The 16,367-nt window shown below is 38.6% G+C and overlaps 1 protein-coding gene across 2 annotated transcripts in view; it reads right to left on the minus strand.

Annotated features, from left to right (window-relative positions):
* TENM1 (teneurin transmembrane protein 1) overlaps positions 1–16,367 on the minus strand; it is a 355,328-nt gene that overhangs the window by 116,383 nt on the left and 222,578 nt on the right. For both annotated transcript variants that reach the window (XM_032268248.1, XM_032268247.1), the window contains exons 16-17: positions 7,112–7,255; positions 556–805 (exon numbers count right to left, since the gene is read on the minus strand). In XM_032268248.1, the coding sequence (XP_032124139.1) occupies positions 556–805; positions 7,112–7,255 (394 nt within the window). The remainder of the gene's footprint in view (positions 1–555; positions 806–7,111; positions 7,256–16,367) is intronic.

Raw genomic sequence — 16,367 nt, forward strand, 5'->3', positions numbered from 1 at the left:
ACCCCCAAGAAAATTCCTAAGCAGTATGAGAAAATCTAAAGATAAATGCTTTAATTATCATGGGGTGGAGATTTTAAGGGTAAAGAATCAATTCTTCTTTATCACGCCATGAAAAAAAGATTTCCATTTTCCTCTTTATGAAATGACCACGTCCAAAGATTGGAAATGAAAACTTAGCAAGTTTGGCCTTTTGGATCTGACAATACCTCTCCCTACTGGAATGGAACAGTTTTGATGAGACTACACAGTGGCCAGCAGTAGATGAGTGACTTACCTGAGTACTTAGAGGTATTACGATCTATGTCAGTGTCAGCACTCTATACAGGGAAGGACATACACATAGGGATGTTAACACTTCCTGGTTCTCCAAAGTAGGATCCTTCAAGTTGGACGGGTGGGCACGTTGACCTTTGTCCCTATTCCTGCATGTTAACTCAGTGCTACAATAGGGGTGACTGCCTTTTCTGCTGCTTCTGGCAATGCTTTGTCTTTTCATATTGTCTTGTTTTTTTCTCTATCCACTAAGCAAATATATAGAGATTAGAGGAGACTTACCTTAATTCCAAAATACTAACGGAGTTTCCCGAGGGAAATATTCTCCTTACAAAATTGAAGTCGCCAACATACACACTGCCATCAGGGCCAGAAGCTAAGGCGACAGGAGCAAAGAGTTTGTTGTTGTGGGCTGGGCCATTGCAGTTGGTGCAGGCTACACTCCTTTGGTGTCCATTACCCATTATGGTTGATATGACTGGGGGCTGCTGGGAAATGAATATATTTTCTCCATTCCCTTTATGTATGATTCCTAGATTCAAGGAAAACAAAAAGAAAATTTAAGAAAAGCAATTACCACAAAATAATCTCAGCAACACTTTAATTTATTTTTCATCATTCAAAGCAGGAAGGAGCTTTGGTCTAGCATAAGTGAACCTGAAAGTGAAAAATACACTTCCCTCACTTTTGTTGAACTGCATAACCACAGCAAATAGCAGCGTAATGCTTTGTCTCAGTTTGTCCATCTGTGAAGTAGGGTAATACAACCAGTCTTTATAATGTTGATTCTAAAGGACTCAATAAAGCATTTGATGACTTTTAATGACCTATTCCCTCTGGGCTCTGTGAATCATCTGTGGCTACATTTTCATATCTGGCTGGCTCTCTTCTGATGCCTAGCACATACCTGTCTGATTTCAAATTACCCTCACTATGAAACCAGTTCCTGAAAAGAGAATATCAGTCCATTTTAATATTAATCTGAGCAAAACACAATCAGGAAGGTAATCTACTTCTGTGAAAAGAAAAGAAATCCTACTGCCAGAATGCACTTCAAAGATATATGAAAGAAACTTGAATTTTCCACTCTTTTGGACCATATCGCACTATCATCAGTGCAGGAAATAGAGATACTGACTTATGAAAATTCTTTGCAGACATTCTGTGTGGGCAATCTCATCCATACCCACAGCATTAACTCCCATCTCTATACACTGAAACTTTCTCCCATCCAGAGTTCTTAACTGACACGCAATTTCCTTCTAGACCTCTTTACTTGGACCTCCCACAATTACCTCAGTCTCAAACATTTAAAAACTTAACTCATTATTTTTCTGCATCCCCTCCCAAGCCCTGCTCTTCCTCTCCTGTTTCCTAATTATCTTGTGAGTGGTTGTACCATGTATACGATTACCTAAATTGGAAATCTGGACATCACCATGGCTCTTCTTTCCCTGCATTCTTGAAACCTGATTAATCTTGAACTCCCATTGAGTCTATCCCTTAAAATGTGTTGAAACCAGTTTCTTCTTCCCTATTCCTACACTGGCTTAGTTTCTCTTATCTTCTTGGTCTCCTGGTCTCCATGCATACCCATTTCCAGATATTCGCCCCCACTCCTGTCATAGAGATTATTTCAGCCTGTGGCTTAATGCCTTTCAATAGTTCCATATCCCTTTAGGATAAAGGGCATATTCCTTATTGTTAAGGCATACAAAGTCCTTCATGATTTGGCCCTTGACTACTTCTTCAGTCTCCCCTGTCATCATGCTTTCATCTATATCCTGAGTTCTAGCCAGAGCAAACTACTTATGGTTACTTTCACCGACTTCCATTCCTCTATGTTTTTGTCCATGCTATTCTCTTTATCCTGAATGCCTTCCTCATCTTGCCTGCTGGGGGAAGTTCTACCCATCCTTTAAAGCTCAGCTCAAGTTTTCCTCAATACTCCATCCAGGCAGAATTTGTTACTCTCTCCTCTGTATGCCCATAGTTTTTTTTTCCATAGCTCTATTATAACATTTGCTACATTATGTGATACAGTTTTTATTACTTCTCTATCTTTCCTATTAGAACATGAATGAGCTCCTTGAAGGCAGATCCTCTGTCTTACTCCTTTTTGGATTTCCGTGCCAATCCCCATGGCGAAATCATGATAAGTGCTCAGTAAATGTTGAAAATAGGCTTTGAGCTTCTTGTAGTTTTCTTGTCTAAATTCCAATGATTTTGCAAACCTGCTGAGCCTGGGCAGAAAACCCAAGAAACAAGTCCCGCTGTGCTAAATAGCTCAAGTCAGCCCAGAGTGAGCCAGGGCAGGTGCAACATCCATGTTGTGGGAAGGCATGCCCATGTGTCAGACTGAAGTCACTGATAGCAAATGAATGAATGCAGTTACACAGTTAAACCTTATTTTTTCTCCCTTTTCCCCTGCTGTCTATCTCCTTGCATGGCCTGTTACTCTCCCTCAACATTTCCTGAAATGCCTCCTTAGTTTTCTTCCAACTTTTGGTCCCACAGTGCTACCAGAGAAACTATTGATCACTCTGAGGTAGGAACATTGCTGGCAAAAATAAACAAGAGACTAAAACGTGCTATAATACCAGGGTGGCAATATATGCTTGGAAAGGACCTTCCCGCAAACAGAAATCCCATTCATCATATAGTATTTGGATTTCAAATTTAAGTATTTTTACTTTTCCTTCCAGGGTGCTTTCTGGCTACTTTTGCAACATATGATTTGCAGGAGCAGCTGTGAGTTTATGCCCTAACAAATTGGTCTTTTATTGCAGAACTATGAGATATCTTGAGGATTGCTACTTTCTTTTTATTTTACTAATAACTTTATTAGGTAGTAGAGTCCTTTCTTAAGATTTAGAATAGTTAATTAAGTAAGATTAATAGGACTGAATTTCATTTCCCAAAAAACATTTAATTGCAATGTGGTCAATATTTTAATTCAAATGAATTGGGAGGAGGTGAATGAGAACTGGAATGACAGTTGCACAACACCATTGAAAAGAAATCTCCTGATGATTGTTAACTGAATATTCTACAAACGAGGCTATGATATGTTCTTTAATAAATGAGGAAACCACTGTTTAGCATGTCAGTATTTCAGCAATGCACTATAGTGTATATCATTCGAAAATCTTTCCAATTATTGGCTTGGAAATACCAGATTTGCTATTAACATCTATTTTTCACAGGTAGATCTCCATTTTTTTATATCAATATAATGGCATAGTTAACAATTACCCTCAAAATGACATGTTATTACCAGCCTCCTGGCAATTTAAAAACTAAAGATGGCTATTCTAAGCCATTCTTCTAAGCTTGCAATTCTAAAACTGCCCTTTTCTATTAGAAAGCCCAGCACTCCATCAAAGAAGAAGAATGATTAAAGGAAATAAAACATAAGGCAATGTACTTTCTGATTACATCTCGACAATTGATGTCTGACTTTCATGCAAGGTACTAAAGTGCCCGTGTACTGAAATTACCATTCCTGTTTAAAGCTGAAGCAATCAAAACAAAAATGGGCAAACCCCTTTTGTATTGCCCTGGAAAAATAGATCATTTTGAAGGGTGTTTTTATTGTTTCAAGAATCTGTTTAACCTTCCATTACAGAGAACCAGGCCATACCATCTAGCAACCATGATTTAACACCAATTCTTTTGCAAAATGTTGCTTTGAAAATATGTTGTTTAGGTTCCTAGAAATCTTGATCAATTATTGCTGCCTCCTTTCCAGCTTATTCTGCCACACATGCTCATTTTGAAAAGGGAATCAAATGATTCTAGACAACACACATTATTTTTGTGAAGGCCAACTTCCTGCTAAGGATTGGGTATCTTGTTTACAGTTAACAACGAAACCCCACCGAATGGGGCCTACTGCACATTTTCTCCTTAAAGTTTTCCTTTTCTTTGCCAAACGGCAAGTCCATTGTGTAATAAGGTAAGCACACTTTTAAACATACTAGTCATACCCTCTTGCTACTTTGTTCAGAACTTCTTTTGATGCTTATAAATATGTCTGAAATAAAAAATCTCCTTGAAAGCCAGTGGGTGGTGCTTTATGCTGATTTCAAGGAAGAAACCATTTTTCAGATTTATGAACAACAAAGAGACACAACACGTATTTCTCTTAGTACTTGACTGAGAGGATATAAACACAAACTGGGAGATATGCCAGTGTGATCAATGGATATTTACTTTTCCTCCCAGTAAAACCATTTGTCGGCAAACTACTAGCCTAATTTGGAGGATAAGTTAAAAGAAATTCTTTACCCATTTTGAGACAGATGACAATATCCAATTAGTGTGCTAGATTGTTCTTTTTAATAATTTTAAAGACGTGACTGGCAGGAAACACTAGGGGATATGTTTGATAAAAGATATACCAAATAAATAGCTTAGTTCTGTAACAGATATGCACACCTTTCTTATAATTTTAAAGAATCGAGTTTTCTTAAACTGAATGAATATACCCTCTGTATAATCACTAAGAAGATGTACTTAAAAGGAATAATATTGAAAACCACAAGTTTTTGGTGTTTTTATCTCAGTGAAAATCAGAACCATCTTTATATAGCAGACCTAATACGGGGAAACAATCCTCCACAACCAATGGTTAATTGTCAGGTAAATATAATTGCAGCAATGGAAATGACAAATGGTCTGAAAACACTGCGTGCTAGAAACTACCCGCTGCATAATGATTTCATAGCCAAAGAAAAACTGAAGCATAGAATGGCAGCAGACATCCAATCTAATTACAGGTGTCTTTTTAACCAGTGAGAGGAAACTGGGGGAAGATAGATTCTGGTTTTTAATCTGCTATCTGTCTCTGATTAAAAAAGCAGGATGCCTAAAGAGTTTTGTTTTTTCCAGAGACAAGTGGAGTGGGGGTATTTGGAGAGACATTGCTCTCGCCTTAATCAGTCAGAAAAGACTGTCTGACCCGAGGGGGAAAGAGCATTGCTTTCTAAATTGGTCTTCCCAAAGCTGCTCCGTCACACTTATCATTCCTGCTTCTAAAACTGCCTTTGTGGGTGGGATTTAGACTTTGAAAACGTCCCAAGAGAGGTTTTTGTGTCCAAGGTCAGGCTGAAAGGCAGCAGCAGAGCTGGCTTCAGATCTGTTTCCTAGCAAGTGTGATGAGTTCTTGGTTGGAAATTCACGTCTACAAATGAGATGATAAAATGAACAAATGTTCCTTTTTAAAAAACTATCCAAAGGAAGGCTTCTTTCTCGGAATAAATTTCTCAGAAAGGTAGAAACACAAAGCAGATTTACTGGGGCTGTGAATGAGCACAAGAGATCTTTTGGGGGTGATAAAAATATTCTAAAACTGGGTTGTGGTGATGGTTGCACAACTACAAATTTATGAAAAATCCCTGAAGTGTACACTTATAACGGGTAAATTTTATGATGTATAAATTACACTTCAATAAAACTGTTAAAAATTCTCAGAAATAACTTGATGCCTATTACCTAAAAACTAATTACTGGTGAATTAGGGGTGGAGAAAACACATTTGTGGAAATCAGGGGGCCCCGCAAAGCCAACTTTCTGAATGACTCCCTTCTGCTCTGAACGTTTCAAGTCTGTGTGAAGCAAATGGTAAGAGGATACAGGACTGGGAGCACACAGCTGGGGGCTGGCTCGATTGAGGTCATTTCCCACTTTGTGTTTAATGTCAATGACAGGCATTTGAAAGAGACAATCCATACAAGCCAATAAAAGTGAGTGGAAAAGAAACGGCTGCTTAAAATGTCATACTCTTTCAAATCAAAACAAAAAACCTAATAATTTAATAAGTGGCATCTGCCCTTTCGTTTTTGTACTTTTAAAACTGTGGCTCTCCTTTTGACAACAGAAAAAAAAGTTGACATTTTATATCTCAGCCTGAATCTTTGCTCTTAAAAAAAAAACAGTTTGATATGGAATTCCGATTCTTTCTTGAAGGAGGGGACAGAGGTATAATGGGGGCATACAGCAATAGACTCATTCACCTTCAGGGTCCCACACTGGGACTACAATAGGTTGTCTCTTTCTATGATTAAAGCAAATCTGGTTAGCTTTTCCATTCAAAATTTCCCAGCTTGTGGGGCTGGTTGACATAGCTGATCTGACTATGGTACAAATGAAGTGATATCATGGATGTGATTATAAAATGGATTTCTTAGCTTTGGTCAGTTCATGGCCTTGTAAGATTGTCTGGCCTTAGCCACCTGTTCCACAAAGTTAGGATGGATACAAGGATGGCTGGATGGAAGCGTGTAGGGGCCTCAGTACATTCTGATCCCCAATTCTGGAAAAATAACCCAATGTACATGTCCTACTATACTTGTTGAGAATCTGTCTCTTTAGATGAAAAGAGATGTGATTCCACAGTAGATGTTCAAAGGAAAGCTGTATGCAAACACCAATGACTGCTTTCCTGCTAAGATGAACCAGGAGGTAGAGGAACTTGGACGAATGAGCTATAACCAGGGTAGCAAACTCAGTTTGTCTGGGAAAAGCATAAGCTCAGAGGCCTCCTCTCCGCCCTTCTCCTGATTAATTTAACTTTTAAATTGCAAACTAGGAGGACAGCAGGGAGAGTGGTCCAAAGAAGGGATAGATTGAAGATGAGAGTGTTCTGATTCTCATCACACTAACAGTAATTCAAAATAGAACTATTATGTTTGAAAGGAAATGTACTAATGTGGTCATCTCTAAGTAGTATTCTTACAAGTAATTTTTATCTTATACTTTCCAAATTTTCTGCAATGAATATGTATTATACAGCATTAGCAAAATGGTATTAATAAAAATTTAAAAAGCTACTTACCACTTTGAGGATTCAAAATGTGATGCTTATTCAAAGACCAGCCGCCTAGGTTAGAAGCATCCATCTCAAAACCTTGTAAAACTACTGTCCTTTGCTCCCAGAGAATAACGTCAGGGCACGTTTCATATTCATATCCCACAGATACTGCAAACAAAGAGTTAACAGCACATTAGAAAACTGTAAACTATTTGCTTCATGTTTATACTAGTTGACAATTCTGTGGATATTACATTGGCTACTGAATTCTGATGAGAGTTGAAATTTGACTGCAAATTTCTTTCACCTAGCACGGTACAACATTGTACCTAGCACAGCACTGGTCATTCAAAGTGGATAAATATATGAAGGATTGAGTAAATAAATGCTCTTATTAGGTTGGTGCCATATATTTATGGACATTAAGCTTCGTTTTGGGCTTTCAGGTTGGAGGCTGTGCTATAAAACTGAAGAGAGACGCTTTATGTAGCATTAAGCTGTGGTAGTATAATTTCTCTCTACCGTTGTGGGAGAAGTGCAGGTATGACTGCCTTTTTTTTTTTTTTTTTTTTTTTTTTTAATCACTATAGTGAAAAATGCACTCAGGAAGCTGCCTTTGGAGTACTAGGCCACTTATGCAGCAACCAACTACATATGAATCTAATAAAAATTGATTTGCCCAATTTATGTTTTCCTGTGCTAACTGGCTTTTGGTTTACTGAGAAGACTAAGTTTGCTTAGAGTGCTGCAAGTGTAAATTCCACTTTGTGTGCATTATGTTTTGGTTTCTGCATGTAACTAACCAATGGGACATCACCCAACATTTGGCTTCGACTCCTGTGCAGCGCAGATGTTGTGCATTAAACTTGGAACCCTGGTATGCCATTGAAATGGGAAATGCAGAAAGTGGTAGCTTGAGTGTCTTTGCTCTACTGAACTATGTATAGCTCAAGTATACCAAGTCCTAGCCATCTTCCCTCTTGGTAAATCTGTTTACCTGTTGGAATCCCAGATTTCTGGTTCTTAAATTTACATTGCTTTCTATCCTCATAACGTTCTAAGCCTGAGAACACTGGCTCATTATACTGCATATCCTGAAGCTGCTTTCCCCCTTTCTGGCAGCTTAAAATAGCCCTGGTTGGTCTGTGGTCTACCATTGCTTTTGAGTATCTGCCTCTACCTGACTCTTTAGATGCCCCTGAAGAGCTGAGTCCTTCCTTTGTCATTTGGATATGAAAACTGGAAATGAAAATGGGTGCTTAAGTAATGCCAGAACCATAAGCCCAAAAATGAAAAGATAAAGCCATCTAGTTTTGGTTTTTGCCATTAGGTGAAGGGAAACGATAGTAATTTTAGTCAAACTGATTTGTGTGTGCATGTTCATGTGCATGTGTGTGTGAGCACATTCACAGATAAGCCAAAAAGTCCCTGTAATCACAAAAACCCAACTCTCTGACTTCGTGGATAATTTGTAGCCAATTTTAAATTGCAGGCTGGCTTCTCTTTGTCCTCCCCTCTACCAAAACTTATAACAGGGATCAGGGCCATCTTCATGGGTATGACCCATGCTTAGGAGGGCCCCACACTTGGTTTAATGCTCTTCAGTCACTGTTTTGAAATTTGTAATACTTTTTAAACAAAAGGTTCTGTATTTTCATTTTCATTTCACTAGGCCCTGCAAATTATGTAGCCATTCCTGGTGGGGATGCCCTTCTATCAGCCATCAGCTGGTAAGACTCATGAAATGCAAACTCATTTTAATATTATCCTAAACCAAGCATTGTTAGCAATGGAGGTCAATGTACTGGGATGGAGGGGAACTAATCATCTCTGCCAATGCTGTTCTCTATTAAGGTGGGTGGAAATAGACTCTTGGGGGGAAAGGGATCTCAAAGGTAATCTAGATCAAGTTACACTTATGGTACAATTCAATACTGTCTACACTCTCCCTGATATCTCATACAGCCCCTCTACTTGCTAAAACAATTCTGGCAAAGTGCAAAGAGTTGGTTTTAGACCAAGAGTCAGAAAAGACTTTAACTCTCAGATCTATCATCAACCAGTTGTGTAGGCTCAGGCAAGTTATTCTCCATCTCTGGAGTTGTGCTTTTTACTGGTAGCATAGTGGGGAGGGAGTGACTAGAATTGGTGGTTCATAGGCTCTTTTGGTTCGGGGAGCACATTGTTGTGAGTCTAATGAAAGTTATGGACATTCTTCCTAGAAAAATGCACATGCATACGCAATTTTGTATATAACTCTAGGGAGTTCACTGACTTTCTGAAGTCCAAATAAAGATCTCAGCTCAAAGACCACTATAGTAGACAATCCTTTTAATCCCTCTTTAGCACTAACACTCTAAATTGTATTCTTTCTAGATTACATTTGATAACTTCTGTTTAGGATCAAACTCAAAAGCCAAATAGAATCTTATGCTGAAAAAATCAGGTGGTTAGCAAGCACACTGAGGGCCATGTTGGTGTGTGGGATAACACAGTTTCTGCTTCTGCTGCCAACATTTAAAAGTCTTGATTAATAAATAATCACAATGACAATAATTACAAGTTCCCTTAAAGCCATCATCTCCTTCCCCACAGTACTCCTGGCAATTACTGGATCTGCCTTCTGTACATTGTAAGTCTGGTGAGCTCTCCTAGAATCCCTTCTCCGGAAGGTGATTGCAGTTTTGCAAATAAGTAGTGTGCCCTGGTGACCTGTGATGGTGGATTGGAGCCTGCTTTTTCTCTCTCAGTAACAGTTAAAGATCCTCCCAACTCTGCAGCAGGAAATGCTTACATAAAGCATCAATTAAGGAGTTCTCAATGCAGTGGTAATGAGACATACGTACTCTCTTCACCTCCTCCTATCTGCTCTGTGAATTGCTCTCCAGTCCACAACAAAAAAGTGCATTGGCTGCAAACCCCACAATTATATTACTTTTTTTCCCCAGTCACAGCAAATAGCAACAAGGCAACCACTTAGTAAGTTCCCTCTAATTTTTATTAGATTTACTTCCTCCCAAGAAAGCTCTATGAGCTAATGAAGTTGTAATTTATATGTAAGACTTGTCCAAAATTTCCAGCTGACTTTAATGAGAATAGCTGTGTGTTGGGGTATTTTCATATGTGGCTCCTTGCTCAGGGTAACAAGGCAAAGTTTCTTTCTGACAGCAGCCAACATTAACATAATCCTGGAACTTGCAATCAGCTTATGAGAGGGCAAATATTTCACCCCATGGAGTTGCTTCTCTCCAAACTCACAAGAACTAGCAAATACAGTAGCAACTAATCCTAGACTTTCTCTCATGGAAGCAGACTATAATGCACTAAATGCCTATTTTTTTCCCTATAATTAAATATAGGAAAAAATGGTTATATTGGAGCTGGCACTGAAAATGCTGTCTTGACACCATACTCTGCCTGACAGTATGACAGCTAAACCTCAGCTAAATAAGCACAGTGGACCACTACCATGTCCCAGGCGGCCTGTTGCTTATCATGTCTGTTCATCAACACAGCATGGTACAGATTCAGTCTCTGGCACTCTAGGGTGGGGACTAGGAAGACAAGTATAACAGAAAAGGAAAAAAAATCATCAACATCTCAGAGAAGCTGTAGAAAGTAGACTAGACTGGCAGTGAGCAGGGATAAGTGGATAAGGGGTCCTGGACTATACTTCCCAGGGACTAGCATAATGGGTTCGTGCTGGCGCACATATATTGGGAAGGCAGTTGAGAGTGATTATTACGGAATAATACTTCCTCTGAGCCATGTGATCACCTCCCTTGTGACTTCCCTAATTCCATCTGGATTTCTGCCTTTTTGTATTCTCTCCTTCACCTCTACACAGAGATATTAACGGAATGTTCCTTAACCAAGAGTCTCTGATTGTCGAGATAGTCTTGTTACTTTTGCAGAGGATTCTATCCTCTGGTCACAGGATTGCTCCTCTGACTTCACTGTTAGTCATCTTGCAAATATTACACTGGCTTGTAAAGAAGACTGGGTAAAGATTGTAGCTTGTTCCTCCAAAGCCATTTGACATTGGAAAAATAACTGAATGTTCATTCTACTTATCAGAGCAGCAGCATTTATATGACATGGGGATGGCAAGAAGGCTGAGGGTCGCGCTGCTCCTCTTACCTAGTTTAGTTACTGTGACATTCATTTATAAGGGCTAGGATAGGAGATTGACATTAAGTAGCCAAAGTAAAGGTGCCATGCAATGAAGCTGATGTGTGAAATATGACAAGGTTAAGCAGATGACTTTCAACAGCTTCAGGCTAAGGTTTCAGAATTTATAATGGTTGCATTTATGAAGGCAATATATAATTAAAGGTAGTCTGATAGTCAATGTGAGAAATTTACATGTTACCTTCATGAACTCAGGGAACATCTAAAAATAATTTCATGATATTTAAAAGGTACCTAACAAGATGAAAACCTAAATATTTTCCATTCTTTTAAAATACAAGATTAATGCAAAAACAAAAGCAACAACAAAGACAAAAGACCTAAAGAACCAAATGAGGGCCATGGCAACAACCGACCAAGACAATGTAGCTAAAATGCTATCTATTTAAAATGAGTACCTGCTCTCCGAGAGTCTTCTATCTTTCCCTATTCTCTAGTGATTTATTGTAGGATAAGATGAGACCAGAGGCTCCTCAATTTGACACACTGCCCAGTGGCCTGAAATGCTTTGTTTATTATTCCTAGCTTACTAAGAGTGTCAGAATCAGGTGTTAAATTTTCATCAAGTGTCTTTTTTGCACTTACAGACATATTCACATGGTTTCCCCTTTAATCTGTTAAGACAGTGAATTATAGCAACAGATTTCCCAATGTTGAACCATCTTTCTTGCCCTAAAATAAACTTTACCTGGACATGATGTATTATCCTTTCAATGAATCTCTGGATTTGATTTGGCAATCCCTTACTTAAGATCTTTGCCCTACCTATTTACAGAGATAAGGGTTAAACATGATAGTGTAAGAGTGAGGTAGCTGAATGAAGAGAAAGGTAGGAAATTAAAAGAATCCAGAAGTCAGACAGCTATGCAACACTTTTGCCAAGAGGTTCTATACATTAAAACCTAATATTATGAGATTTTTTTTTCTGGCTGCTTTGTCCAAGCCTAGTTGTATAAAAGCCAACACGGATAACCTATATGCCCCCAAAGACAGGGTGATATACTGGCTCTTGTATAACATTTGTGAGTGCCTTTGTGTACCTAGGCACTGTCCTCCTCTCTCTGGGCAGACCCACCATCCCATTATATAGGCAAGGCTAAGGGGTCACCCTGAGTCTCTGTCCTTATTCATTTCTTTGTTCAGTCATTCAACAAATACGCAATATTTCATGGGTACCTCTTGTTGACAGGCAGTTTGTGGGGCACTGGGAATATGAGGTTGAACAAGACAGCATCCCTCCCCCCAGTGGAGGTTATATTCTGGTGGGAAGAACAAACATAAAAGTAAAACAAACAACGTAAACACACACACACAAATTGTCATAAATGTTATGATGAGAAAATGCTGAGCATTATGAGAGAACGTAACCAGGAAATTTTATGTTGGACTGGGGAGGCAAGGAAAAGCCTCTTTATCAAGAAGGGGTTTACCTTTATAGGGAAAGGCATTCTAAGCAGAGACAGTGGCATGTGTGTAAGGCCTTGAGACTTGGTAGCTCTGAGAGATTTAAAGGTCAGGGTGGCTAGAGGGTTAGTTTCTCTCCAGTGCAATCAAAAACAAGTGAAGAACAACAACCCTCCCTGTCCCTACCCAGTGAAAAATTATAAGATTACTATCCCTTAGCAGTATTTAGGCATATTTTTGGGGGAGGGAGAGGTTTTGGAAATAGACTCACCTTGAAAATGGACTGGCTATCATTTGAAACAATGTGATTGATTAAGAGGGTTTCAATATTGTAATGGAAAGTGAAGTGCTGTTATTTAATGACGCAGCAAATCTTCACTAAGCTGCTCGACGTGCCAGGCAGGTGATCTGAGAAGCGCTGGAGATATGGTGAGTGTTATACAGGGCAGGATAATTTTTCACGGGAGAGAAGCCATACCTTGAAGGATTACCTACTTTCTGGAATTTTTACCAATGGTCACCCTAATAATTACCACAAAATAATATGCATTATGTTTGTATAATACGAAACAGTTACATATGTTTTTGTGCATATGACCTAATTTGAAGACTCAAAAACTCATGAGGAAACTATATTTACTGCAGTTTGATAGATTATATCATAGAGACTCAAAGAAATGAAGTTGTTAAGTCCAAGGTCACATGGCTAGTAAATGGCAGAGCCAGAGCTCAAATCCAGAAACTCATAGACAAATGCTTTCATCTACTATGCTAGATAACAGCTATTAAGGAGAAAGAACCACAATTCAGTAGTGCTAAATAAATAACTTTTTATTTGTTCAGAATTTAAGAGATAAGGACTGGAAGCTAGGGATAGCCCTGAAGTAGAAGAGCCATGTAACCCAAATGGCCCCAAACGGTGCTTGGTTATGTTGTTTTCTTGACGTAATTATTACCAGTATCTCCTTTCACCCTCAAAGGCAACTGGTTTGAATGATAAATTATGTGGTAACCCAATGTTGAAGGGATACCTTCGTAGTCCCTTCTGATATGGGTTGGTAGAGGGGACCAGAAGGCAAGAACAGTCATAAATGCTGATCTGGAAAGTAAGTAACATGGCTTGATAAATCATTTAATTTTTGTGTTTCTGGGCTTATCATCTTACCAATGGCTTTCAAACTTTCATATCTGAAAGTCATGATGAGAAACATGATTTGTTAATTGTGACCCAGCATCCACATAGGGAGATACACACACACACACGCACGCACGCACACACACGCACTCACACACACACACACACAAAACAAAGTTTTCCAAGACACTCTTTATAGCATCACATTCTGATATGTTCTATTTTATTCTGTTCTGTTCATTTTGGTTCTATTATATTCTATCATATTCTATTCAATTTTTTTAAAACAAAAGTGCTGGTTGACTCACCAAATAGATTTCACAATCTACTAATGGGTGTTGACCAGCAGTTTGAAATGGGCACAAGACCACTTGCTTATGAAAGTATTAGTGAAGGCCATTTGAAAACCTTGGTAGGAACTCTTACTTTTGGTGGTCCTATCTTACATCTTATAAGACATATGAAAATGTATACAACTCATATCCCACCTTAGACATATTTCATAAGTAAGCACAAAAATTGAGTTGTAGTTCACAAGCTGACATGATGCTCCATTTTTCTGACACTTATTTAAACATTTATTAATGTTGATTTTCAGATTTCCTTTTCATCTTCTAGTGACAATAAACTTGTTTTTTAGGTAGCAAACATTTTGTAGGTCCTTGAAAAACTCATCTCCTTGGCACTGTGCCTATAAAGTTGAATGGATAAAATGGCCCTGCTCTCATTTAACGATTATGAATTCATGATGGAGAGAAATGATGAAAGATTATTATCTCTGCTAGCTTCTCTGACAGAAAACCACTGGGGCGTTGAATTGGGTACTCAGTAAGGTGGGCTGGTCACTTTAGTGAGGAGAGGCAGCAGTGAAAGGCATACAGAACTAAGGACTGGGAGACCCGAGTTTGAATCCCCATACAGGACTCTAGGCCAGTCACTTTTTCTTTCTGACCCTCAGTTTTCCCTCTGCAACATGAAGATCATACTAATTCTGCCATGCCTACCAGGCAGGAATGTTATAAGCATTAAAATGAGATAATGCATGTGAAAGTACTTTGCAAATTGTAAAGCACTACCCATTTATTATTAAAATATTCAGTGGATGCTATTTTTGTGGCTGCCCAACCTGCTTAGGTTTTACTGAAGGGAAATTTATGAACACTAAAGCATCGTTCTCAGGAATGTTTTGTGTGCACAAAGCAACCATAGCTTAGCACCTATTACTATTAATGTTCCCTTGTTTCTCTCTAACACAATTTAGACAGACTCCTATGTGTCGTGAACCTTTAGGAAGTCTAGTTCTCCCAGAAACACCACTCTTTGTTGCCAAACTACTGTACTAAATAATTATGCAATTGTTGTTGCCAATAACCTTGAAGAAAAATAGAATTGTTTATAGCAGAGCTACTAACAGTGGATGGCTGATTTCCTGAACTTCCAGGACTCCAAACTGCTGCAATTTAATTTAATTAAAATAAAGACGAGGCATAATGCATTATTACATATTGATAATGTATGCAGACACAGGCGGACATCAGGAATTATTTAGACAAAATTCACATAATGGATGCAGATCAGAGCCCCTGAACAAGCCAGTTTGTCAAATTAGATAAGCCATCTCTAGAATTTTAACAGCCCTATGAACTTAACAGTAATGATTTTTTTACATTGTTTTGCAAGTAGCAGAGTTGGGAAAGAAACTAAATAAAATACAATGATTTCCAGACGGCGTACTTTATTTAGAGTCAGAGAATAAAGCACTAAGGCCAAATTATTTCGAATGCTCACATGGAGTTTTTAGCAGGGGAGGCTTGTCTGTGTATCAGACAACAAAATCTTTAAGCTGAATGAACTAGTGATTGTGGCTTTTATACTGCAACCCTGGGGGTGATTTTACTCTTCTTCCGCTTGATCAATATTGTACTGGGATAAATCAATCTTATCAGTTACCATTGATACTTCTCCAAGGAAGGAGTTCACACAATCCCTGTTTATAATTTATTCCCCCTGGTATTATTCCCTCAGCTGCAAAGTCTGTTTCCTTACAAAAAACTGTGGTATATCCTAGGCTGTCAAGCACGCCTTTTCTCATTTTTGCTATCCCTCGACACTCTATTCTTCTCTTGTGTTATTCTAGCCCTTAGAGATTACACCAATTCCCCACAGCTGAGCTATGTGGAAAACAAGAGTTTCACATTTCAAAGTAATTTAGATGTTCACCATCACTTTAAATTCAGCCTGTTTAAACCTGAACCCTTCTTTCTCCATCACCCAGAAGTGAGTGGGCCAGAGATTCATATTAAACTGGCAAGGGAGGAAAAAGAGTGAGAGGCCTTTCTAGTCACTGTTTTAACCAAAATCCTTGCTATAACTGGACTGTATGAATGCCGGTCATGGCTTATATTAGTTTCCAATCTCTGGTGTAACAAATTACCAAAAACGTAAAGGCTTTAAACAGAAACATTTCTTTTTTTTTTTTTTTTTGAGACGGAGTTTCACTCTTGTTACCCAGGCTGGAGTGCAATGGCGCGATCTCGGCTCACCGCAACC

This window comes from Sapajus apella, unplaced genomic scaffold (assembly GCF_009761245.1).
Source record: "Sapajus apella isolate SASKATOON/1434 unplaced genomic scaffold, GSC_monkey_1.0 scaffold176, whole genome shotgun sequence".
NCBI classification, from domain to species: Eukaryota; Metazoa; Chordata; class Mammalia; order Primates; family Cebidae; genus Sapajus; species Sapajus apella.